The 26,134-nt window shown below is 47.6% G+C and overlaps 1 protein-coding gene across 4 annotated transcripts in view; it reads right to left on the bottom strand.

Moving 5' to 3' along the window:
• Nucleotides 1–26,134, bottom strand: part of znf536 (zinc finger protein 536) — a 170,179-nt gene that overhangs the window by 57,268 nt on the left and 86,777 nt on the right. For all 4 annotated transcript variants that reach the window (XM_027004754.2, XM_035520830.1, XM_027004756.2 and 1 more), the window contains one exon: nucleotides 1,241–1,399. In XM_027004754.2, the coding sequence (XP_026860555.2) occupies nucleotides 1,241–1,399 (159 nt within the window). The remainder of the gene's footprint in view (nucleotides 1–1,240; nucleotides 1,400–26,134) is intronic.

Raw genomic sequence — 26,134 nt, 5'->3', positions numbered from 1 at the left:
CTGCAGAAGGCCAAGAGCAGCTGGCTCGCACACTTCGCTCAGACCTGCCTGTCAAGGGCTCTGCCTCGTGCCCCCCAACAACCCACCCCCAATTGCACCCCCAAAAGTTTCCTGATTCATCAATATACAGCTACACTTTTGCAAAGTTTCTACTCCAGCTCCCGTCGCAAACCTTCTTGCATTTCCTGATAACACAGTGCACTCACAGCTGCAGACTGCAGTCCTCAGAAGGCGCGATGGAGGGTTCGAAGATTTTACGGAGCAGCAGAGGCACACTGGCCCGCCTTTGCTTCTGGGTGAAACCAGAGTCATCAGCTCGCCTGTTAGGCATGCCATCCAATCAGGCCCTAATTCCTCAGAAGAGTGTTGCTATGTGCTTCTTATTATGTGGGACGAATACTATTTGGGTGGTCTCCCTTCTTCTTTTCAAGTGCATACCAAAAAAAAATAATAATAATAACAACCATCAATTTCCTGAGCAGAGAGGGATTTCCATTTTAAGTTGGGGTGAGAGTCTGGCCTGCCCTTGCTGCACTTGTTGAAAGGTTTTCTCCCCCAACCCCCCCCTCAATTCGTCTGACTCCAGATGGGGTTTAAAGGTAGCTACGGGAGCCAGAGCGATGAGATAGCTGCAAAGGCATTTAAAGGAGCAAAGCCTCAACTAGCTGAAGATATAACGTCAGCTAAGAGTTTACAGATGCGTGAAGATCCCGCACTAAAGGAACATATTTTAGGCATTGATTGTACACATAGTTTCATACAGTTGCCCCTTTCTCTCTCCCTCTCTCTCTCTCACACACACACACACACACACACACACACACACACACACACAATTAACTGAAACAAGTAAGGTGACCCCGCCGTGCCCATCCCAGCTATGCTGTGAGTTAACTAGGCCAGCTGTGCCTGCCAGTAAGTCGCAGCTTTGCTGTGGATGACAAAGGCAGGCTTGTCTCTGCAGCCGTCCAGTCTACGCTGTCCACATCGTTACTCTGAGCGTGGGTGAGCCGACCGCCACCCGGCCCGGGCAGGCACTGTATCCGTGGTGCCCGCCGGGTACGAAGCCCTGAGCACTCGCAGCTGGCTAGACGACGGGGACGTAAACGGACGTACACCACCTGTTTTATCAGTCGAGATGTTCAAATGTTATTTGAGCTATAAGTTTGATCCTGAGCGCGTGAATTATTAGGAACACAAACGCGCGCACACACAAAAACAGAAGCTTGTTTCAGCTCACCTGTGTGTATTCTTAGATGAACTTTCAGGTGGTGGGAGGTGCGGAAGGATTTGCCACAGTAGGGGCAGTCCTTCATGGCTGAGCCCACACTCCTCTCCCTGTGCGGGGTGGGGGGAGGCTGAGCCGCCCCTGGGGCCTTTGCCATCTCATCCCCAACATCTGTGAGAGAGAGAGAGAGAGAGAGAGAGAGAGAGAGAGAGAAACATGTAACTCTATGAGTATTCAGTTTCACTTCAAACCAGACTCATGCCAGCCAGCCTTTCTTCCACTTGTTCATTTCTCTTTTTCCTTTTGCCACACAAATCTGCTAACACCACACAAAGTCAAACACATCAATGGGTTCACGCGTGCCACTGCCGCTCCTCACCCCAGCCTGACAGAACGCTGACAGTTCAGAAGCTTTACAGGTTGCTTCGGAGACGTCGGCCCGTTTCCCCCTTCCACACCCTGCGCACACGCTCACCTCCCCACCGCTCCACCGTTTTATCCACCCTATCATCGTCTTTACCGGGTAGCATATGGCGGACTGTGTCGAAACGAACAATACAGAGAAAGGAAACGGCTATGTCAGCAGCAGCTCCTCGCCTTCTCGTAGCACCCCCCCACGCATGCCACACACACACACACACACACACACACACACCTCATATACACACCCATGCGCGGTTTTGACAGGTGACGTCGGCGGAGTGGCTGATAGTGAGGGTGATAACGAAGCCCTCGCTCTGATTGAGCTGCTGTCATACCAACGTTCTAAACGTGTCAAGACCAACAAGGCCCCCGTCCCCAGACAATTAACCGCACCGAGTTGCGTTATTACGGGAGATGTGAGCGGCGCTTGCCCGCGCCGAGGCATGGCAAGGCGTCTCAGATGGCCTGGTTATGACGCTGCGGTGGAATGTAACCTCACGCTCGTAGGAGATCCAGAGGCCAAACGGAGGTCAGGTTTCTTGACTGACCAGCCATGGGGAAACTCAGGAGCATTAAGCGTTTTTTTTCTGGGTACCATTCAGTTCCAGCACACACACACACACACATATCCACTCTAACCCCAACCACAGAAGTGCTAATCTAACAGTGTCTGGCCTCATGCCCTGAGTTGTGCTGCAGTAGTCATGTGACCCACCGAGGCTCAAGTACAGTTTAAAAGGGCACCCCCCCCAACCCATGATATGGTATGTGAGTGGGGAGAGGGACAGTCTGAATGGAGCAACCCACTTAGACTCCAATTCCTCTCAATCTTTTCTTCCAGTAATCTTTCCTTCTCTTATTTATTTTATTTTTCCACCCTCTTTTAAGAATCAAATGAGATGTAAGAAGTTTCAAGAGAAAGGGTGAAGTCAGCATTCTCTTCCGCGCCTGTGTCTCATCACGTGCCGCTGGTTTGCTTCCTTCACTTCGCCTACACACATTACATTGTACCGAGTGGCCCATTTCTCTGGATCCAAACATACACACAAGTATCCAAATACACGTATCTACTCTGACCTACTTTGGGCCTGTATCCTGACAAATTAGCCTTAGTGGACAGTTTGGGAGCCTTTTAGTACAGGGTGAAGAAGAGAGGCAAACACACACACACACACACACACACACACACACACACACATACACACACACACACACACAAGCACATAAGCCAAAACGGTACAGCTGAGCACCATTAAAAATGGAATTGTAGCAGTCTCTTTAAAAAAAAAAGTGCTCATTTGAAACATTCTAGCAGCTCCAAAATGTGGTGCAGAAGGAGTTATATCTGCAGTCTCTGAGGGTTTAAAACTGCAGTTACACATGCACAAATACTCAATGTGCTCCACATTCCCAGAATGCTTTATTAATGCATAAATTGTATCACCCTTTTAGTTACCCATGTAATTTTGAAAACACACAAACACATACACACACACCCCCACATGCATGCACACGCGCACACACACACACACACACACACACACACACACACACACACACACACACGCACACACACACACAGGCGGCCAGCAGTGCTGTCTTTAATCAGCTGACTGCTCCCCAGCTTTTAATACGGCTGTTCCAATTACTGTAAAAGTCATCCCGCGCCGTATAACCACAAATATTGACAGTTTATTGCACAACACATTTATGACATTTGAAGGTCACCCCATATATTACGGCCCATCCTTCTGCCCGGGGTGTCTGGAACAGAGAGATTCTCGATAACCCACCACCTATAACTATTTTCTCTGTATCGATTTCCCATTTCTCATCCTCTTTTTTATGCAAAGGAAAAATCTGTAAGAGACACAGTATTAAAATGATTGTCACAAGCCAGGTATAGCCTTCATATATTATCCTGCTAAAATGCAGAAACACTCCGGGGTAGCTCTGCAAACACAGAACCACAGCTGTCTTATTCTATGTTCTGCTTTATAGATGTTTACTGTCTAAGTAATTACACTTAGATATAATGAAGTTAGATTTATAATTTATGACGAACTTTTTCATTATGACCATGTTACCAAACACGTTATCAAATACACTCATGTGTCCTTGCTACTAGGAGCAGATTGGTTGACTATAAGCAACAGTGTAGTGACCTCTGGAAACATCCAGTCTCTCCACTGCGATGATGAGGAGCACACGATCTGGCGGGAGCTGAAGGTGAGCCGTGTACTGTGAGTATGAGATGGGGGTGAGTGGAGATTCTGGACTGGCAGTAATGGGTTCTACCGGACCCACGCTTGTGGTGGTGCACTACAGCAATCTGGAACAAAGGGCTGGGAGCCGACCAAGGGCCAGTGGCACGAGCCATCTGGGAGGAGGAGGAGTATCAGTCACTCACCCTGCTGTCTGCATCTCTCACGCATACACACACACACACACACACACACACACACACACGCAAACTCGCAAGCACACGCATGCACACACACTCCGACTGCTCACCAATTGCCACAAGGGTGTGTATCTGTTTACTGTAAGAGAGGATATGGTGTGTATGTGCATTTCCAAAAGTGTGTGAGTGTGTGTGTGAGTGTGTGTGTGTGTGTGTGCGTGTACATCCTCTGGAGTCACTCCAGATGGACCACACCCTGCTCCCATTAATGAAAAGAAAGACAACACAAACAAAGAGCCTCTCGGCCTGCCCTTCTTAATGGGACTCTCCCAGTCACCCTCGTCACACCGAAGCAGCCGCTCCTGCGGTTCTGATTGCTCCAGTATCACTTTCAGGAAATAAAAAAATAACGATAAGGCAATCATGAAAAACCAAAAACGAACACATGCACGCAAGATGTCTCCCGTCTGCATTACAGTAATGTGTCACGTGTCCCAGTTAAAGCCACTGACCCCACTCCTAAAGCACCCAGAGTAATCCAGCAGAGGAAAACCTTACAGAAATGTTTGTATTTAGCAAGAGAGGAGAGAGCGAGAGAGAGAGAGCGAGAGAGAGAGGGAGAGAGAGAGAGAGCGAGAGCGAGAGCGAGAGAGAGAGAGAGAGAGAGAGAGCGAGAGAGAGAAAGAGAGAGAGAGAGAGAGAGAGAGAGAGAGAGAGAGAGAGAGAGGTAAATGTGATGACATCATTTGAAAGGCATTAGGCTTTTAAAAATGCACCCGGGGGGAGCTGATTTCCTTATGCCAGAGCAACACAACACCATCCGGCTGATCCGGGCGCTCCACTCTCCTTTGATTTGGACCCGTGCCATCTTTGTGAACGCGCTGGTTCAAGCGACTTAATCAATTTGCGGTTTAGTTACACTGCTGAGGCTAGCTTTCTACTGACTGCTAGAAAGTAATCGGAACTCAGCAGAATTTATTAACCAAACACCAATTATCATTAAACACCACTGCATTATCCCTACTTTTACTACCTGACAAGGACTACTTAATGAAATTTTAGATTAAAGTTATTTAGCCTGCTGATTTATAACAGTCCAAACTCCATGGTGCAGATGCTAACCAAGGCGAGGTTTTTTTTGTTGTTTCTTCTTTTTTAGGCATACACCAGGGACCCTAAACCCTCCATGGTATCACGGCAACCAAGTCTGGCCCAGAACAGGCTCTCAGAACACAGTTGCAGCAGCAGATTCAGGAGTGAAAGGAGCATTCTAGTCCCCAAACCCTGACCCGAGTGTCAACGAGGAAATACATTCATAAAACAAAATGAGAATTAAGAAAAAAAAAATCCTTAATTCAAAAAGTGTTTACTCCCGCTCTGTTTGTGAGATGAAACAGCCACAAAATGTGTTACATATAAGGCTTGTGGGTAAACAGGGGCACCAGATGTTCTTTGATGTTAATAATGGCATTTATTATTAATATTAATTAGACTGCATTCAGCAATACATTTGGGCCATTTCCAAGTCAATTAAGCAAAATGGCATCCGGGAGATGTTGAAACGACATTTTAAGGCAGGTGTTCAACAGTCCCCTAATAAAACATTTTTGCAACGGCTGAAAAACAACCCATTTTCAGCAGATTCTCTGTTCTTTGTCTGCAGGACAGCAGGGTTTTCTTGCTGCAAGCTTGGGCCTCTTTTAAAACACTCCATTTAGGCATAAACAGTGTTGCCCTGGAAAACAGCCATGTTTTCTGGGTTCTCAGTCTGCCATTAAACATGTGTTTACATATGAAGGTTTTTTTTTTCCCCCTGTGCACTTAATAAGCATGCATGTGTTAGGTGGAAAGTAAAATAAATAAATAAATAGATCTAAACACCGACCCAATGGGCTGAGATTATTGAAAATATGAAATAATGATGACGGTCGTGATGATCATTTGTGAACACCGCAGATTAAATACAGGGTGTGGTCTTAATTTGAGGGTCTGATGTGAAAGGCCAAATGGTTGCACTGAATGCGGCAGTAAGAATGCCCCACACTGAGTGCCACGGTGCCACTGCCCTGTCCGCAGAGCAACCCAAACCCCCCCCCCCCCCCCCCCCCCAAAAATCTAATTACTCTTCACACGGTAATAAGCCCTCAGCAGGGAAAATGCCCTGTTGTCTACGTAATTCTTAGACCCTATGTATAAGAAGGAAAACACACTCACAGAGAACGAGCGAGCGAGAGAGAGAGAGAGAGAGAGAGAGAGAGAGAGAGAGAGAGAGAGAGCGCAAGAGCGAGAGAGAGAGAAAGAGAGAGAGAGAGAGGAAAGAGTGCTCCACCCTTGACCCTAAAAAAGGCTCCTGCCATAATACCTCCAGCTAGCACTGATTTGGCAGAAGGACCCTGTGTGTGTTGTGTTTTTTTTTTAAGCTTGGTGAGACTCTGAGCCATACAACGGGACATTAACAATCTGTGCATCCATTTATCAGGCGATGCGTTTTTGGACTCTGCGTTTATGGCACAGTGCACTTTTCATCGCCGAAAATTAATGAACATGCCTCCCCTCGCAACGAACATGCACCTGTGCTGCCGTGATGCTAATCACAAACATTTATATTTATTAGCGACGGGCTGAGCGAAAGTGGCATTCTAAGAGGAGGAGGGCAGGCTGTCCTTTTTCTGCTTGGGGAAGAGAATGGTGTATTTCTCTTTTTCAGAGCACATTTGTTCTGCCTGGCAGTGAAAGGGTCAGGTGATATTAAACTTCAAGCATTCTCTCTGCGATTGTAAGGAGTTTGAAATCATTCATGGTTTGGCAAGACTGCCGAAACCCTCGCGACCAGTAATATTCTTGGGTACGCAGGTTATATGCAGGTTAATATGATGCATAAAACACAGCATTTCAGTAAGTGTCATTCATCTTGCAAGACTCCGACTCCATCCTCCGCTCACTCCATCCTTCTCGCTGAGATCACACATTACTCCCTCACACCTAAAACCTGACCACTATTTCTCAAGGTCTTCAGAAGTCGCCCTTCCCTAGTGCCGTGCCACACACAGCAGCACAACAACATGACACTGTCTCAGGAGGTCAGAGAGGTGAAAGTGGCAGAACCGTGCAAATGAGGCACATTGACAGCGCGTCTGACCATGGAGTTACACCCCTCCTTCTCTCTCTCTCTCTCTCTCTCTCTCTCTCTCTCTCTCTCTCTCTCTCTCTCCCCGTCTTTCGCTCTCCAATGCTCCTCCCTCCCTTCACCAGTGACAGAAGGTGTGCCTCTGTCTCTTAAAAGGCGAAGCCTCAGCCGTGCTCGGGGAACAGGACCGGTGCCATAACTTCCTGCCTGGCACGGTACCATCTTTGTTTTCTCCTCGCGAGTCGCTTTCAGGCTTCAAAGAGCACCAAATTAAAAAAAAAAAGAAGAAGAAGAAGAAAAAAAGAACATTGAGAAAAATATATAAATACACAAGTCCTGAAGAGAATGAAAAAAAAACAAACAAACAAAAAAACAAAAAAAAACAAAACAGGTTAGCCAGAGAAGAGGCAGTGAGGTCTCACTAACTGTGTTATTCTGCAGGGTGATCACAGCATGGAGGGGAGGTAGGGAGGGAGGGATTTTGAGAAGGGGGGCACTCTTGGTCCACCGCTGGCTCGTGCAGGATGAGAGCGGCGCGGCTTCGTCACGGAGGCGACCCGGGCCCGAGCCTGCCCCGAAGCCAGGCCGTCGTCTGAGCGGCTCCACCTGCCCGGAGCCGGCCGCTTTAAATGCCCACAAACATCCTTCGGGTGGGGGCCCCCTTTTTTTTCCCCCCTTTTTCTTTTGGCAGGAAGGGAGTGTTTATCATTAGTGAAGCCTGAGCAGGTTCAGTGTGAGGCGGGACGGCGCGCTTCCCACGTGCCCCGGCGCGCAGATGGAGGCTGACGGACGCGCAGACGCTCCCTGATCTGATTTTAATACATCAGAATCGGCGTTTCTTATGTGAGTGCCCGCCAGGCGACGTGGTGATGATAAGGTTTTGGGGAGCAGGAGCGGGGAAAAAAACGAGCCCTCGGTCGGAGTCTCACGCTGCTTAGTCACAAGCACTGCACCTTTAAACTCTTTAAAGGATGTGGTGGGGGGGGGGGGGGGGGGGTTCACCCGACATTGATTTCCTATTCATTTTTCGAGCCGACCAAATCAACAACAAGTACAACAGGCAATCATAAAGCTGACTTACAAATTCCTGTCTAAGACAGGAACGGTACCTTCCGAACACATTACCTTCCCCGAGAAGCCATTAGCCTTCAAAGGCTTCCCTCACTCTGATTCTTCCTGATCGCTTTAATGTGAATTAAAACAAGGCGGGGGTGCTTAGGGAAAATTACCATAAAGGCTATGACCTGATCAATAACGGCATTACGAAGCCAGACATGCAGAGAGGCCTTTGTAACGCTGAGGTGATGAATGCCACAGAAGGCCTCATTTAACGAGGGCTTGCCTTTAATATGTGGCCTTTACCAAAATTTCTGCTCTTACAGGAGATGCAGTATGTCACCACCTCCCCTACACCGCGTGGCCTATAAATAAAGTGGCCAAGGACGTCCCCTGTTCTTACTCATACATGCGCTTGTCCACTGTCTCGGAAAATGAAATAAAAAGATTTATCATGCAGCCCCAAACACAGCGGTATGTCGAGAGGTAGTCGGCCAGAGACACTTTAAACCTGTCTCGAAAACCGCCTCCTCCTCTTCCTCCCCACCCTCACCCTCAAGGTTGGCCAATCCATCAAGAATAATGTTAGATATCATTTATTTAACCTGCATTAATCTCACCGGGGTGTCTAAAAGAAGTTTTGCCAGTTTAGACAAGCACTAAAACAGCTCTGAACACCCCGGTGGGCTGATTCCTGAAAGGAGTTAAGATTAATATGTCACAAAGTATCCAGTAGGAATGAGGAGAGCAGCTACGTAGTAGGTGGTTCGGTCTGAAGACATATGCTGATAGGACTTTACCACGTAAACCAAAACGAGTAGAATTTGGATGTCAGTTCCGTTCCTTCTCCCGGCTAAAAGAGAAGTGCATTGTGATCAGTGCCTTATTTGCGCTCAGTCTCCAACACCCCCCACTCCACCCCTCCACCCCTCCACCCCTCGCCGTCACAACCTTTATCTGCCCACCCCTCCACCCACAGCCTCCATTCCTTCCAGTTTACTGTGCGCCACCCCTAACACATGTCTGCGAGAGCGAGCCTGCTCATATCTCCTCCACAGCCGGAATGTTAATTTGTTATGAAGGTCATTGACAGAGAGTAATAATCACCATTGGGGATCTAACAATTTGCCATTTCGGAACATTGCAGCGCAGATGACTCAACTATTAATAGACTTCCCCCCCACCCACCCACCATCACCACCCCGCACCCCCCCTTTAATATGACTAAAAACTATTCTGGTGATTCCACAGGCCAGAGAAGGGAGCCTTATGTCTTTATTCCTCTTCGTCTGTTTTATCTGAGCAGAGATATCTGACATTTGGAGCAAATTAATGTGAACCTAAGCCTAGTGGAAAGTGCTGCATGACAGGATATTGAAAATTAAATCACATTGTTACAGAGCGAAAGGACCGAGATGCTTTGCTGGCCTATCGTTCTCGTTCTCTCTCTCTCTCTCTCTCTCTCTCTCTCTCTCTCTCTCTCTCTCTCTCTCTCTCTCTCTCTCAAAGACTATGTTTGTACAATACCACCAACATGCTGACACTTAAGCACGACCCAGGATTCCATTATATGATTCCGATGCACCGAAAATGTTTACAACTAAACAATAACAGTTTATTTCAGAACTCATTTACTGCCCGCCTCACCGTTGCCGGTGCATGCAGACACATATGTCTACGTTAGTCGGGCGAACAAAATAATTCCAACTCCGGCTATTTTTATCAAACACCCTGGCATTTGTTCTTTTTAAGTGATCAGCATTTATGGAAACGGTGCTCAGAAGTCGGGAATCCTTTATCTGTGCAGGCTCGACATCTCCAAAGTAATTAGGAATTAATCTGAATCTTTACATCTGCAACCAGAGAGGCTGCAATACAGTGAGAAGTCCGTGCCCGGAGAACTATTACGTATATATTTCTAAATATCCTCCTACGGCAGTGCTGGAAGTGGAGGGACATGACATGACTGCCCACCATCAACCCTCAGTGACTAGGGGCTGAGATCGCGAATATTAATAACTGATCGTCATCTCGATAAGTGTGACGTCGGCTCAGGTTTTGGGGCGGGGAGTTGCCTGCCTCCACGGAGGTTGACCTTAGATCCTGAAGGCATTCAGGGAGAAGGTCGCGTATGACACCACCCTTCTCTGCTGTTTGTCTGCCATCTCTGCAACCGTGCTTTCTCTTTTTTTTAGATTATGGAAATTAGACACAAAATGAATTTGGGAAGGCAGAAGCTGGGAATAACCCTAAAGTTATGAGATTACCGCTTGCCCTGATATGATTGTCAGCTGTCCGCGCACCAGGGACATCCGTTACCCGCCCTGGGCGTACCTGACCACACTCTCCCCGGCTCCCTCTTGTGGCAGGGGCGCGGCGTGTTCCCGCGCTGCCCTGAACCTCTGTGCACCTTGACTGCTGTTAACTGCTTGTGGCACGAGCTAAGGAAATGGGTCATTAAATGAAACGAGGCAGGGCCAACCTCCCAGACTCCCAGAGCTGTTTCCAATCAGATAGCTTCCTTTAGCAGGAGCCAGAGTCTCACACAGCATTACCGTCATTAAAGCTCCTCCATCCCCCCTCCCACCACCTCCTCTATATCTCTCAGGCTTCCTGCTTCTGTTGGCTGCACTGGTGAAGTGGTGGAGTGTCTGAGTAGAGAGAGGGCAGACATCTTGTGTTGAGGTAAATACTTCAGATGCCATCCACGAGGGAAAGGTGCCAGTAGTCTGTCAGACACTTGCTTAACAGCACCTCATCTCATCTCTCTCTCTCTCTCTCTCTCTCTCTCGCTCTCTCTCTGTCAATCTTTATTCCCTACCTCAACCTTCCATACATATAGTCTTCCTGGAAGCAAATGTGTGTGTGTGTGTGTGTGTGTGTGTGTGTGTGTGTGTGTGTGTGTGCATGCGAGCTCCTATGCGGTGTGGCAAGGCTTTCTGACTAGGCCCTATATTTATACAACCAAAAATAGAATTAGTCCTTGCTGCCAATCAAAGCACAAAATATGTACCAGAGAGACATATTATCTGAGACGTTGGAACTTGACTCACACTTGTTGCCTCCATGTCTGTATATTCCCCCTTTTCCCTTTCGGGGGCGAGATAAAAGCACCGTGCGCGATTCTCACACCTGTCCTACCATGCTCCCCTCTCCACCACGATAAGGGATTTCATTAACGGCAGAACGCTCGAGCTCGGCGAATCATAATTGCCTGGCTGTTGTTGGTGCCTGCGCCGATGCCCTAATTTCCTCCTTCCTTTACTCTCGACTGTTAAGTGATCATTATATCAACGGAGTGGAGGGAGCGAGGTTAAAACGTCGGTCACGTCCGGGGGAAAGAAGAGAGGAAAAAACTCCGCCGTGGAAGAGGAGGAAAAAGAAGGGACATTGGAAAGAGAGAGGAAAAGGAGATGGAAAAAAGAACAACAAAATGAACAGATGAAGTGTGGTAATAGAATGACAGCGGAAGTGAGCGATAGGATCAATCGGGAAAGATCACAGCATTCGGTAATGATTTAAGCGCTCACGCTGCTCTCTCTAATAGTCCTTGATGGATAACTGTATGAAAAAGATACATAATTTTTTGACTTGCCATTTACACAGCATTGCACCTGAAAGCCGGCTGGAATAATAGACAGTTTAAAATGTCAGGGAACTAACTAAGAAAGGGAGACGGATCGGCCAGCAGAATCTTAATTAGGAAAACCCAGCTAATGGTCCTGGCAGCTCGAGAGGGAGGAACGAGGGAGAGAGAGTGAGATGGAGAGCAAAATAAGAAGGGAGAGTGGAGGGCGGTTAGAGGAAGTGCTCCTCTGAAATACACAACACTTCCCAGAAATACTTTGGTCCAATTAGCTTAGGCCTCTTCTCCTCATTTGTAGTTCTTTTTTTCTTCTGTCTCTGTCGCTTGCTCTCTCTCTCTCTCTCTCTCTCTCTCTCTCTCTCTCTCTCGCTGTCTTCTTGTTTTTTTTTTTTTTTTCAAAAGGCTGACCAGTCACATTGCAAATATATATCTAGTTGCGAAGCCCATCAAGAATACGCGCTGTCTGGAAAAGCATGTATAGGATTTACCTATCTATCCCCGAGCAGACCTGCGCGTTGAGCGGCAGCCAGCAGCACATGATTGTGTTAATTAATCTGCCATTGTGAGCATGAGGAACAGCTGCAGTGGCTCTCGTGGTTGCGTTGTCAAAGCAAAACAATGCCGTGTTAAGCTTCCCCTGCTGAATCTTGCCATTACAAAGCAGCCCCTGCGCAGGGGCTAAATTCATAAAACCGCCAGATCAATTTTTACCAGCACTAATGTCTGACCTTTAAAGGGAAAAGGGTTTTTACATGCTTAATTTCGGCTTGAAATATGGTCAGTTATGTGATACCTAGGATTTAGGCCAATACCTCGGGCTTTGAAAACAAACAGATTGGGGGGGAAAGAGATGAGCACTGAGGAGAGAAAGAGGGAGAGAGGGAGAGAGAAGGTGGGTGCTAAAGAGGTCTGATCTCCTAAACAGAGACAAACAGAGGAGCACCAGGATTCACCAGCTGGGCGCTGGTATTTTAAAACAATATGTCTAACGCGATTAGGAGGCAGCCATCGATCTATGTTGTGTGGATTTAATTTACGAAGGGAAAAGAGGGAGAGGGAGGGGAAGAAGAGGGGGTTGCAGACGAATTCCGCAACAGTTTCCGGATACGTCCCTATAAGGCAGCCTAAAGGAAAAATGGGAAAGACCAAGAGGTGACGTCTTAGTGGAGGCCGAGGCCACGGCTTGGTGATGACCGGGTTATTACTGCCTGGCCGAATTCCTCTCGCGCTGTATTCAGCCCCTTTGTTATTAAACATACAGAACCTGAATAGATTTAAGGATAATCTGGTCACACAGTGCAAATACGCATGAACTAACAAATCAGGGAAGAAGGCCGGGGGGGGGGGGGTCGACAAGCATTTAAAATGGTTTTTCAGTCGAGATTCCGCTGTTCATTTTAGAGTTCACTCACAGACTACAGTAATTTTCATTAAGCAATCTGTTAAAGGATAACAGATAAACAGATAAATAGGGTGAGATAAATAAATGAGTTGCAGTAAGAGACAGCAAATTTGGTGTGTGTGTGTGTGTGTGTGTCTAAGAGGACTGACTGAAGGCTTTGTGGGCTATTTCAGTCAGAGACTCAGGCAGGGTTAGACAAACACAGAGCTGGAGGGGGACGATTGTGGCGAGATTCTCTGGAAGCGCCATAGGGGGGAAAGATGCCGCTTTCTTGCGCACCAGTTTCCAGAGAGACAGGGACGCGTCTTGAGAAGCGCGCGGCGCTCCCTGGCCCCCGACCCACTCTGCAGTGGGAGACCGTCTGTCTAGTCGAAGCCCCTCCAAAAAGCCCACCAAGCGTGCGGAGCATTTAAAGGGAAAAATACCTCCCCGAGCCTGAGTCGCGGTGCTGCTCTCTGTTTAACCAACAGCACCTCGAGTCGGGGAAGAGGACACCACGTGGCAGAAAAGAAGCAGGCAAATGTTGGACTACTAGAGGGTCCTCAAAGATGCTCTCATGGCAAGTCTGGCACATGGCAGTTAAAAAGAAAGCTGAGTTAAACTCAAGACTGAGAAATGTGAGGTAACCCTGTTAAGTAGTATGGAAGATCTATGGAAAATATATACCTATATACACATATCACTACAGACACACACACATACACAAACATGCACACACACGCATGCGCACATGCAAACACACACACACACACACACACATAAAGCAAAAACAATAATCTTATAAGACTATTACATATGTTTTATGGTAAATGCACTCTTTATTCTGATAACTTTTAAATATTTTGTGGCCAACTACTTATAAAAGTAGGTACATCTGGGAAGGTGTAGAGGAGCTTTGCTTTATTTGTATTAAAGCTGCCTGTTAGAAGCCAACCGACTGAACAGTTGAACAGTCTCCTGTGTTGCAGCTCGCGCGCGCGCGTGTGTGTGTGTGTGTGTGTGTGTGCACATCCGTATGTCTGCGCGTGCTTGTGTGCAGCAGAGACAAGCTGAAGGAGGATTTTCCGAAGGCTTGCAGATGGAGAACGTTGACATGGTGTGAACATGCGTCTCCGAAGTGTCGCTTGCTCGCCCGTCTCACCTGTCCGCCCGGCAGCGTCACGGCGAGATATCAGCTGTTCCGCTTGCCGCTACAGTAAGCATGAGATAAGGGAAATGTCTGGCCGTTAACGCGCTCCACCACCGCTCGCCTCCACGCTGTCCAAGGCAGTCAGGAGACTTTGGGCAACCTTTTTCACCAGCATTTCTTCCCTATGCCTCACACGGGACGGCCGTGTTGAGACGCCGGAGAGTCCTGTTTTGCGAGCCTCAGCGCAGAGAAGCAGGTTTTCTGCGAGAGAGCTGTCAGAGATGCTTAGAGACAGGATGTGTTGACTTAAGATCCATGCCTACACCAACTTTTTTTTTTTGTGCCTAACTGTGCAGAGCCTCACAGGGAGTATAAATAAACTTTATGGAAATAGATCCTCATTGACACGATGCCATGTTCAGGCTGCGAGCAGCTTGAGACTCATGAACATAATCCAGAAACGTCCTCCAAACTTTTTTTCTCTCTCTCTCTCCCTCCAAAGTTCAAGTTGTTCCTTTCTCATCCCCACTTCTCCTGTTTGCCTCACGAAAAAACATGAGCGGGGGGGGGGGGGTGACAAAAAACAAAAAATAAAAACAAACAGCAGCAACAATGACAGAAAGGTAAAATCCTGTGTTCTCCGAAGCCGGCAGATACCCGTGAAATGTGAAGCAGGGGCTGAGCGAGAGGAAGAGGAGCGTGAGCAGGACCAAACCAGATTTGATGTTCTTTCCTGAATCCTCAGCACTGTGTCTAATAGGAAATACCTGTTCCTGGCGAGGGGAACTGCTTCGGCAGCGTGATTCCGCCTCACCTGCGGCCTGAGCCAGGGGAGGTGGCATTTGGGCTCCTATTCCCCCTGGCGAGGGGCTCGCTGAGCTCAGCCGCGCTTTAACCGCGCCTGGAGAGGGGTTGGGAGCGGGGGAGGGGGCGAACCGCACCATCAAAGTCTCCCCTGCTAAACCTGTGGCCCCGGGGGACGATTGGCGGAACTCGTCGCTGAGCCGAGGCCCGTTGCTAGCTGCTCCGGACCGGCTGATCCGGGCCGCGGTGTCCTGGGGGCCGAGGTTTATGGGCTTGCGGGGCCCTGCGGTTTGAGCCCTTCAGTATCTTAAAGCACAACAGGTCTGGGGGCGGGGCTTAAGCGAAGTCAGGAGGTTTGGTTAACGGGAAAGTAAGGCTAGAGTGACGTGAGAGTGGAAAGATGGTGAGGTGAGTCAGCTACCGAGTATTTCAACCACCTCTCTGTACGTACAAGCAAACCTATAGGGCCCATTCCCCTGTGAGACATCAGCGACATTTACAGTTAGGCAGGAGTTAACCTCACAACCCTGCTCATACTCAGTTTTACCGCACAACTCATCAAAAGACGACAGAAGGACGTCCACTCGTATTAAGAACGATTAACGTTCCTCGTTAAATCAAAATGATGGCTGCTTCAGCCGGCAGAAGTATGCTGTATCTGGAGATCTTAAATAACTACTGATTGGTGATAAACACTGATCTTTCAGCGTTAATTTAAAGGAACGCAAAAGAAAAAAAAAAAAGTGAATGATCATGGGAGAACCATTCAGACACAATGCTTAAATAATTACAAATGTGTTATGTTAATGATGCCCACACATTCACATAACAGTATGTACAGAGGAAGCAGGGGCACAGATGTAAGCTTTTGCACTGTTCTTTAGTTCCTCTGCTGTGAATTAAGCGTGCTTGCTATTTTGTAAACAAAGTGTGTTAACAGCTCTTTTCGCATGAAAGTTAAAGTCAAATAACATATGCTCTTAACAACAACAATAGGTGTTAACCGATTAAATTGCAATTGTGCTAGATCTTATACAAACAAACACCGCGCTTTGTTACCAAGACAACTGCAACAACGTGCTTCCTGCGGCACCGCCGGCGCTGCCACTTCTTGCCGGCGACGCGCGCGCGACCGTAACAGCTACGCTTTTAAAGCGAATTCCATTCCCTCGCACACGCCGGCAGACCAATAAAACCTCACATCCTAAGGGGGAATCAAAATATTTCCTTCTGAACTGTGAACAATTGAACTTTCAGCTCACTCACTTTTTCCTTTCTCTCGCTCTCACTAGTGCGCTTTCTTGTTGCATTTCAGAGTAGCAAAATGAATTCAACTCCAAACCTAATTAATCCACAAAGGTTTCATGTCTTAATCCCCAAAGTCAAGGGGGTTATTGTCCTCACAAATGAGGTCAATGTTTCTCCCAGTGGAAATACAGGAACAGCGCTGCTACCGAGAGACAGAGAAGGGTGGGGGGGGGGAGAACTTTCTTTTTTTGCATGTACAGTAGGAAGTGTGGAAGGGTGAGTAAAGAGTTAGGTGATCAGAGAGTACTGGCTCCTGTTTGCCATACGGAACCGGCTCAGGAAACCCCACACAAGTGCTGAAGGGGTCACCAGGTCCCTGACGCTGATCATCCACGGAGCCCAGGTAAGGAGAGAGTCCCAACACTGGAGCAAAGAAGACCAACGCCACTTAAAGGACAGACCTCCGTAACCCGCCATGTCAGAAGCCCCCGTTTCCACGGTAATTGTCACTAAGGCAACTTTCTACAGCTCGTATACTAAAGAAACCCTTGCGTGACGCATTGATTACAGCGATAGGTTTGTCATCTTTTTAACGAGAGGACACGACATACCCAGGCCCACTCAGAAGCCGGTTGAATCACTGGCACACGCGTGTCGTGCCGACGGGTGCCGAGATGAGCTGTGTGACCCTGGAGGCTCCACTGAAGGGATGAAGGAATGATCTGAGAAATACGCAAGAGTTCGGGCCCTCCTGCGAAGCAGGGCCAGCCAATGAGGCTTTAACCTCCAAACGGCAGCCAACGAGCAGATGAAGGGTGAGCGCAGCAGAGTCGACTCAACAGCTTTGAGAGATGCACCATCTGACGCCGCATACAGTAGCATAAACCGGGGGGGGGGGGGGGGGGGGTAGAAAGAGGATGGAAGAAAAGAACATACTGTAAAGGCACAGTTTCAAATTGGCAAAAAAAAAAGGGGGGGACAACCACAAACAGAACAAAGAGCTTCTCTTCTAGCCACACGAGCGAACAGGGGTCTCCGAATGAACCCGACACACCACACACTCTCATTAGCAGGAGCAGTGCTGTTTATGATTACCCATAATTACCAGCACTCGAACGAGACCTAAGAAGGGGGGGGGGGGGGGAAGAGGAAGGAGGAAAAAATAGAGAGAGAGAGAGAGAGAGAGAGAGGAAGAGAGAACAATGCCGCTGTAGTCTTGTTACAGGCATTTTCATTTCAAAGTTCTTTCAAGTTGGAGAAATGAAAGAGCTTTACATTGTCATGCCTACCGCTGTGCTTGACACTTTAGTTTAAACTGACAGTGGGAATTAAAATCCGTAAATGGTTTTTATTTTTGAGGCACAATGTATGAATCAGCTGTCAACGTCAGTGTTTGTTGATTTTTATCGCGAGGGTTATTACATTTCGAGAATGTGACAATTAAAAAGCCCTCGATCATCCCATAACTTTGCCTCGGGGCTTGGGAATGCAACGTGGGAAGAGGAGCGCTGCTTGCACTGTTTCAGAGAGGAAGCTCCAACACTGCGCAGTCAGGTCTTACGGATCTCAGCTGAGTTCCAGTCTCCTGCCACACACTAAATTAGGCTTTCAAAACACCCATTGGTCATGCATATTATAATAAATGCTAACATGCGCTGAGAAGGGAAAAATAAACGTGGAGGTTCTGCACTTCAAAGAAGAACTCATTTTCTTAGCTGTCGTAGGAGACACATCATTACTTAATATGATAATTAAGGCACAGGATCTCACGCTTGGCCTCCGGTCACTAGTGCACTCTGTGAGCAGGCATTATTGAATAATAGCACCCGACACGGCACACCGGCGGTTTCTTGTCCAAATCGAGTCCGCTCTCGGCGACAGGTCGCAGCACGGCTACCTGTAACAGCTACAGCTGTGAGTGAATGAACAGGGGGGAGAGAGAGAGAGAGAGAGAATGAAAGAGGGAGAGAGGGACAGAGAGGGAGAGAAAACGAGAGGGAGAGCTTGTTTTCCCGTCCCTATCGCAGGAGATGTACGGAGGAGAGAAAAGATTTAAAAGGAGGGGGGAAAAAAAGCCCAATTGTTTATTGATTTTATAATAGGCTTAGTGGCAGTGGAATAAAGTGGAGGTCAGCACGCAGGGCCCTGGCTGGAAGCGCCGGCGTGACAAACACAAGCTTACACGCGGGTAACGAGGGCTGCACCTCGGTGCTGCCATGTTACCGCTGGCCCCTGTCCCCCCCACCAAACAAACCACACATGGCACTTGAATTTTCCTCCTGTTTTCTTCTTTCTTGCTTTTTCATCTGGATATGGTCACCGCACCACAGAATCATTTCTGGTGGAAACTGGGCACAGTGTGCAGCATGTCAAAGTGATGTACAGTGTACGGACTATTGAGGAGACACACAGAAAGACAATGGAAATCTTGTATGTTAAAAGAGAATTCTCGTGCGTTATTTCATCTGCGTCAGTGTGGAAATGTACTAAACACCTCCGGTGATTTTCCACATTAGGTTAGTTAGTTAGCGGTTAGTTTTACATCACATATGGGGGAGGTACTATTATGATGATATCAGAGCTCTTGCATTAATGACTCAGTTTAAGTACCAGTCACCTTTGATTGGACAAAAAAATATCAGGTGAGTGACCCCTCTCTCAGCGAATCACCCTGTGGTCCTAAAGCACAATGGAGCCTGCATCTGCCTTTCTGATGATGGAAAAGCAGTGATGATTTGTATTGGTGTGTGTGTGTGTGTGTGTGTGTGTGTGTGTGTGTGTGTGTGTGTGTGTGTGTGTGTGTGTGTGTGTGTGTGTGTGTGTGTGTGAGTAAGGATCAGTGTGTATGTGTATGGCCTGATATATGGATGATAACACTAATTAGCTCATTTTGTTTGGGGCACAACACTCATTAAAAACCCAGTGGGGCCATTAACGCTACCGTCCCTCCAAAACGCAGCAACCGCCATATTAATCTCCCCAGCTCCCGTTTCTAATGGTAACTGCTTCAGGTTGGGTTGAGGGAGAGCCGAAAAAAAATGAGAGATTTGTGGGATTTCAGATTTCATAATTTTTCTTGGTCCTGTTCGCATACAAAACAAGCCTTCCTCACAGGGAGGTGCACATACGTTTCTTCGGCACTCACCGATTACCCAGAGAACCTCCTCCTCCTCCTCCTCCTCCTCCTCCTCCTCCTCACCAGGGCCGTACTCCACGCAGAGTACGCGGAGGATTCCCGCACGCGAGGTTTGACAGTGTTTCCAGCCTTATGTGGTAATGTACCCGTAATACCACTGCTTCACCGAGGCTTGCCACGCCATAAGGCACCACTTACAGACAGGCAGCAAAGTCTGATAGCACAGGCCTGGTAGGATTAGCTCAGGAAAAGTAGCATCCCGCTAATAGACGAAACACGGAAGCCTTACTCTCATGGGTCACGCGCGCCTAATCTTCAGCGGGTCTGCTTTGCCCGCTGCGTTTTAAGCATTGCAACTTGCTTTGGGATTTGCAAACAGGCTGCGGTTCGAGCCTGGGGGGGTTGGGTGGGGTGGGTGGGGCGTATACGGCACACCTAGACAAGCCGTTTCCCCATGAGCTGCAGAAATTGCGTGGCGGGGATCCACGCGTGAAACCGTGCCCAGGTTTCAAACAGCTTAAGAACGTGGCAGACCAAAAAAACAAATAATTAATTAAATGACAATTTAAAAAACAAAACTGCATGAGTGGCACTGGCTGGGTGTCTGTTTTTCTGTGTCCCCACACTGGACGGAGGAGGGTGAAAAGGCTAATATTCTCCATCTCAGGACTGAAGATTAGCAGTGTTGATGAGATATACGAGTTTGCCATTTGCCCACGGAGCGGCGAGGCTCCGGCAGAACTGGGTACCATATGGCTGGTGAGAGATTGCCTCCCTCTCTTCCTCCTCTCTGAGCCTGACAGCTGGATGCCTGTTAACAGGGGACGAGGAGCTTGGCAGCTGGGAGCTGAGAGCAAAAAGCTTTGATGCAATGCAAGAAACTTTCTACAGGTAGGCGAGGGGAGGGCGAGACTTATAGCCAGAGAACGAGGGATCGGTGAGGGAGGAGAGAATGGGGTGGAGAGAAAATGCTTCTGGGAGCACATTAACATGTACAGCTGGCAAACACAAAAGTGCGAGAACCCCCCCCCCCCCCCATCTCTGACATTTTTTTTTTCGTCTTTGAGTTAAAAGAACCTTTCATCATCTCAAAAAAAAAAAAAAAAGCTTCCTTTGGATACACTCGATGCAGTTATGATGATGTTTCGCAGAGAATGAATAAAACACTCCATTCTGGTTTTTGCTGTTGTTGTTGCTTTAATTAACGCAGAGTGGTGGGGGTAAGCAAAACAAAACAAAACAAAAAAAAAGATGGCAGCCTGTAGAACGCAGAGTTTCGCACGACGGTACAGCCGTCCGACAAAAAATCGTAAAACTTGGTCTAAAAGTGGGAACACTGTGCCTGTCAGGTTCAAGTGTGTGGGGGAGTAAATAACTGGGCTAAATACCTCATCTACTGATGAGCTCCATGGCGGCTCCATTTTGGGGCAGCTTATCAGTCCCCCCCCATTGGGGGGTGGAGCGGCGCGGAGCCCGGAGACGCCAGCAGCGTCCTCCACTCCACATCAAATAATTCCGCCTCTTATTAATCACGAATGGGCCACTCCAGAACTCAGGAGGTAGTAATGTTCGCTTGGCCACTTGCTGTCGCTGTCAGTGGCGATAAACAATGGCACCGTGTGCAACCCGGCTGCTGAAAAGGGCAAACGATCCTTGCCGGAGCGTTACACAACCTAAAATGTCTGTCTGAGAAATGATAAATGCCAAAAATACTCATAACAAGTGAAACAGCTCCCTAACTGACTGGTAAAGATCAGGTTGGGTGAGGGTGGGGAATAAGGGCAGACAGCTAAAGGTTATATAATGGTCAGCATTCATGATTTGTCTTCATCCACGCCCAGCCCTGCTCCTAGCGCTCCTGGGTCTACGGTCACATTTTCTGTCACAAGCCTCCTCTTCCTTCCACTTTGGGAGACGCCCGGGATGCCCGATATTCTGATACACCCGGGAGCGGCAGGAGCCCCTCACTTAACACACGGATTCGTGTAGCAGGGCAGGCCCTGCCTTAAAGGATCACGGCGGGAATGCCGTGAGTCAGCACGGGTGAGGCGACATAGCCACAGAGAGGGGACACCGTAACACTAAGGTCCTGAGCAGTACCGGCGGTAACAGGTGTAGGTGCGCTGTGCTAGGTCCGCCGTCGCCCCTCAGTGCACTAACAAAGAAGGATGGACAATGGTTTAAATAACAGCGAGTGGCAGATTTGTACCACTTTCGATGAAGTTACAAAAAAAAAAAAACTGGGCTAGCTACTCTGATGAATCCATCTGTATATGTGGCATTTTGTTCTTTGCTACACTAGACACAAGCGTCGCCCTCTTACTGCAAACACCCATGGGCTGCTTGCCTCAGCCCTGGGCCGCCTTTCGTGAAATTTTTAAAACTGAATATATTTTCACCCGTGCAGCTCCTTCACCATGTGTTCATCTAGCTCTTTGTGTCTGTGACGGAGTCCACAGGACGAGTTCGCTGGAGCTGCCGTACCGCCGCCTGCCAGAGGAGGGATCTGTGGGGGGAAAGGTTTGCCCAACCAGAGCAGCACGGCATCCGGGATCTGTGTTTCCCCCCAGTCACATTACCATCCGAAGTTTTTTTTCTTTTTTTTGCTTCCATAATCTCAGTGTTTGACTCCAAGAGCCGTATGAATGATTTTTTAATTCTCTCCCAGCACTCTGTCTCACAGTGCTTGTCTCCTTCTGTCTCCCAATCCTCCTTTCCATCCTCTCTCTCTCTCCCCCCCCCCCCCCCCAGCCGCCTCGCTGCTTGCTCCTCGCTCGACAGGCCACCTAAGCCTCTCATCGTCGGACTCGCTTTCTCTCCGTTATCTGACTGATCTGACCCTCTTCTCACTCGTCTCCTCTCGTCCTCCCCAGCCATCCCCCGAATTTGCCTCTCACTCCATCATCCCCACTGTTCTGCTCTCTCGCTCTTTCTCTCCTCTCTTCTGCCAGCCCCCCCCCCCCCCCCCCCAGACCCCCTGTTGCTGCCTGCTACCCTGAGCCGTGGTGTGGAGTTTGGCTGGAGTCTAGAGGAGCAGCTGTGCCAGGCTAACGGGGAATGATAATGACCTCAGAAATCTGCTCCTCGCTCCACAACAATAGGGTGCTCAGTCTAGTGGAAAATTGTGTTCATCAGCTAGCTCTGCTCTCTTACTAATTGACATTGCCAAATATTTTAAGAACAATTGGAATGCACAGGCTACAAAAAAGAGAGGAAGATCTTAATCCATGAATCCATGGACTTATTAGGATTTCTCTTCCTGACCGCCCCCCCCCCCCACACACACACATACACACACACACGCACACACACACACACACCCTCCGCTCCCACTTTTTTGTCTTTGATTAGAAGTTAACTATCGCTAAAAATCACGGGGGGGGGGGCAAACTTTTCATGTCATTATCTGCCTCATGTCAGTGTCGTGATGCTGACACAAAAGGCTTTTTTATGTGGCCTGTCAATGGGGTTAGGAGAGAGAGAGAGAGAGAGAGAGAGAGAGAGAGAGAGAGAGAGAGAGAGAGAGAGAGAGAGGGAGAGAGAGAGAGAGAGGAGAGAGAGAGAGAGAGAGAGAGAGATGGGCAGAGAGAGAGAGAGAGAGAGAGAGATGGGCAGAGAGAGGGGGCGAGAGGGGAAGGAGGGGAGAGATACTGCCCCCACCCCACCCCACCCCGCCCCATCCCTGTCCCAGCCAACACAGCATGGCTATGGGAGCAAAAAGAGACAAGTGTGTCCCTTTTTGCATTTTGATCTTTATAACGCCCGTGTTTTTAATGCAGTGCGTAAGTACATAAAAGAAAAAAATGGGCAAGGAGTGTGTAAGAGAGAGAGAGAGAGAGAGAGAGAGAGAGAGGAGGGGGAAGAGGAAAGGGGGATTCTTCTGTCATGGTATCATATGCCTGGTCCTCCATTTTTAATGAGACAAAGGTCAATGTATTCACTTGCTCTTTCACACGAAAGGCACCCCAATCATGCCCAAGTTAACTTGTTCAAACAAAGCAGCCTCCCACCCTGCTCTCCCATTTGTGTGTTAGAGAGAAAGTGCGGCCAGAAGGAAACGGATGAGAGAGAGAGAGAGAGAGAGAGAGAGAGAGAGAGAGGGAGACAGAGAGAGAGAGAGAGAGAGAGAGAGAGAGAGAGGGAGACAGAGAGAGAGAGAGAGAGAGAGAGAGAGACTAATTCCAGAGGAATTCAGCTCTGACAGAGTCAGACAGCTGTCACCCTCTGCTCGCCAGTCAACATTCCCATCAGACACCAAAAGTAGCGCGTCACCCAGCTTTTCTGCAAATAAAGTTTCATTTGAAGTTTTATTGGGAAGAAACTCAGTATCAACAATGAGGCTTTGCTTCTTCGGTGCCAGTGCTGTTTACCATGTCATGACCTTATTATCTAAAAGAGAATCGCAGGCTTTAGTGTTGTTGGACTTGTTTCTAATAACATGTATAATATACCTCTTAAAAAAGCTCAGCAGCAAACTAGAGGTTCACAAAACACAAGCAGTAAATATGCCACAAAATCACAATTTCCAAATTAAAGCAGTGACACCTTCCAAGCCAGCTGAAGAGATGTCATATTGATGCATTTAAAATATTAATATTCAAACAGCCTACCTACCCCAGCACAGCAGCCTTCTGTTACGGAAAGATAAATATTATGTTTTAATTATAAAAACATAAAGCAGAAATGGAGAGAGGGATGAAAAAAGCCCATCCTTGCCAAAGAGGCTTGTACAGGAGAAAGGTAAGCAATGTTTTGGCAAAGACATGGAATTAAAATCTGGTTGGTATACTGCATGCAGTTTACTTTCTGCATCCTGTGCTATCGCTCTGTCTCTCTCTCTCTCTCTCTCTCTCTCTCTCTCTCTCTCTCGCTCTCTCTCTCCCTCCCTCCCTCTCTCCCTCCCTCTTTCTCTCCGTCTCTCTAGTACATTGCTCTGTGTTGTCTCCATAACCAAGCAGGGAATCCTAACAGGATCATTAAGACATAAAACAGACTGATAAATGTTTCATAAGGACTGCCCGGTGACAGCCTCAAAGGAGTATGGGCAGAACAGAGAGAAGACACTCACAGCCGTGCTTTCATATACGCTTTGGAATACAATTGGAATTTTAAATATATTGAAAAAAGTAATGCTAATTCCCACTACGGGTAATATTTACAAATTGAGTCTAAGAGAGAGAGGAAGGGAGGATAAGAGACAAATATAGGGGGAAAGTGAGCATGTGAGAGAGAAAAACCAAATGAGCTACTGAGGGGGAAATAAATTGGCCTTTTATATTGTTCACGCGTGCCCAAAAATATGAAGTCTACATTTATCCAAGACGTGTCAGTCAAGCGAGCATACAGACAATTAACACGCTGAATAGAACTTTTATCATTTGAGGACACCAGAGTCCTGACCTACTGTACTGAAATACAGCAGTGTAATGAATTCGCCTCACGTGTTATGACATCTTTTCAGTCTTTTGAGACCCCTTCCACACCACTTGTGTGTCCAACACACAAGCAAATACACACACACACACACACACACACACACACACACACACACACACACACACACACACACAAATAAATAAGATGATGATGAAGAAAAAGGCCTGAGTCAAACAAAATCATGGGATGAGCGAGGACAAAAAGAGTAAAGAGTAAACACGAGGAAAATTCAGTAAAAGAGATGCGATAACAATGGAAAACAGAAGGGGGAAAATCCAAGAGAGAGCTAAAGACTCAAATAGAGAAAAATAAAGAGATAAAGACTAAAAAGATAGATAAAGACTCAAACAGAGAAAGATTAAGAGATAAAGACAGAAAAGGAGAGACAAAGACAGACAAAAATAGAAATAAAGACTCAGACAGAGAAGGACAGAGAAAGACTTAGATAGAGAAAGATAAAACAATAAAGACTCAAGTAGAAAGAGGCAGACGAAAGAGCAGAGGGGATGGAGAACAGGTACTAACGCACCTACTGCGCCACACAAACTCCAGACCTTTCAGACGCTGACGTACAGCGTGACTCTGCTGCACCTAACACCAGCATGGGGACCTACACTCTGCGCTTGCACTTCCTCCACAGCCCAGGAGGAAACACATCGATTACATCACTTTCTGTTTGCCTTTAGCCCCTGCATGCATGTGCTACTGTATTACATCACTAACAGTGGCTGATTTAGGGAGTGAATGTATTATAGAAATGAACTATAAAGCCATGGATATTTGCAGGGCTTCGTGCATTTTGAAACATGCATTTTTAAAAGGCCGAGCAAATGGTTCAGTGGCTATTTACGCATGCTTATGGCCGCTGCGTTTGAATGAAATAGATCCAGTGCATTTCCTTTTATTTTGGCTTTAATTACACAGCAATTACATTGTAACAGTAAGTCTGCATGTGTAATTACCCCCATTGTAATCGTGTAATTAGATGAATATCCATGTTTTATAACCTAAGGCATCCACAGGCGAATCCAATTTCAATTTGCATGGGGCAAGTGTTTTACCAACAGCTCCGAAAGCCGTGAAGACCTAAGGATATGTGTCTAATCCTTGCAGTGGTAAAACACTGTCGCTCTTGAAAAAATATTTAGACACTAC

This window comes from Electrophorus electricus, chromosome 21, assembly GCF_013358815.1.
Source record: "Electrophorus electricus isolate fEleEle1 chromosome 21, fEleEle1.pri, whole genome shotgun sequence".
NCBI classification, from domain to species: domain Eukaryota; kingdom Metazoa; phylum Chordata; class Actinopteri; order Gymnotiformes; family Gymnotidae; genus Electrophorus; species Electrophorus electricus.
This window is presented reverse-complemented; position numbering and strand designations above follow the sequence as displayed.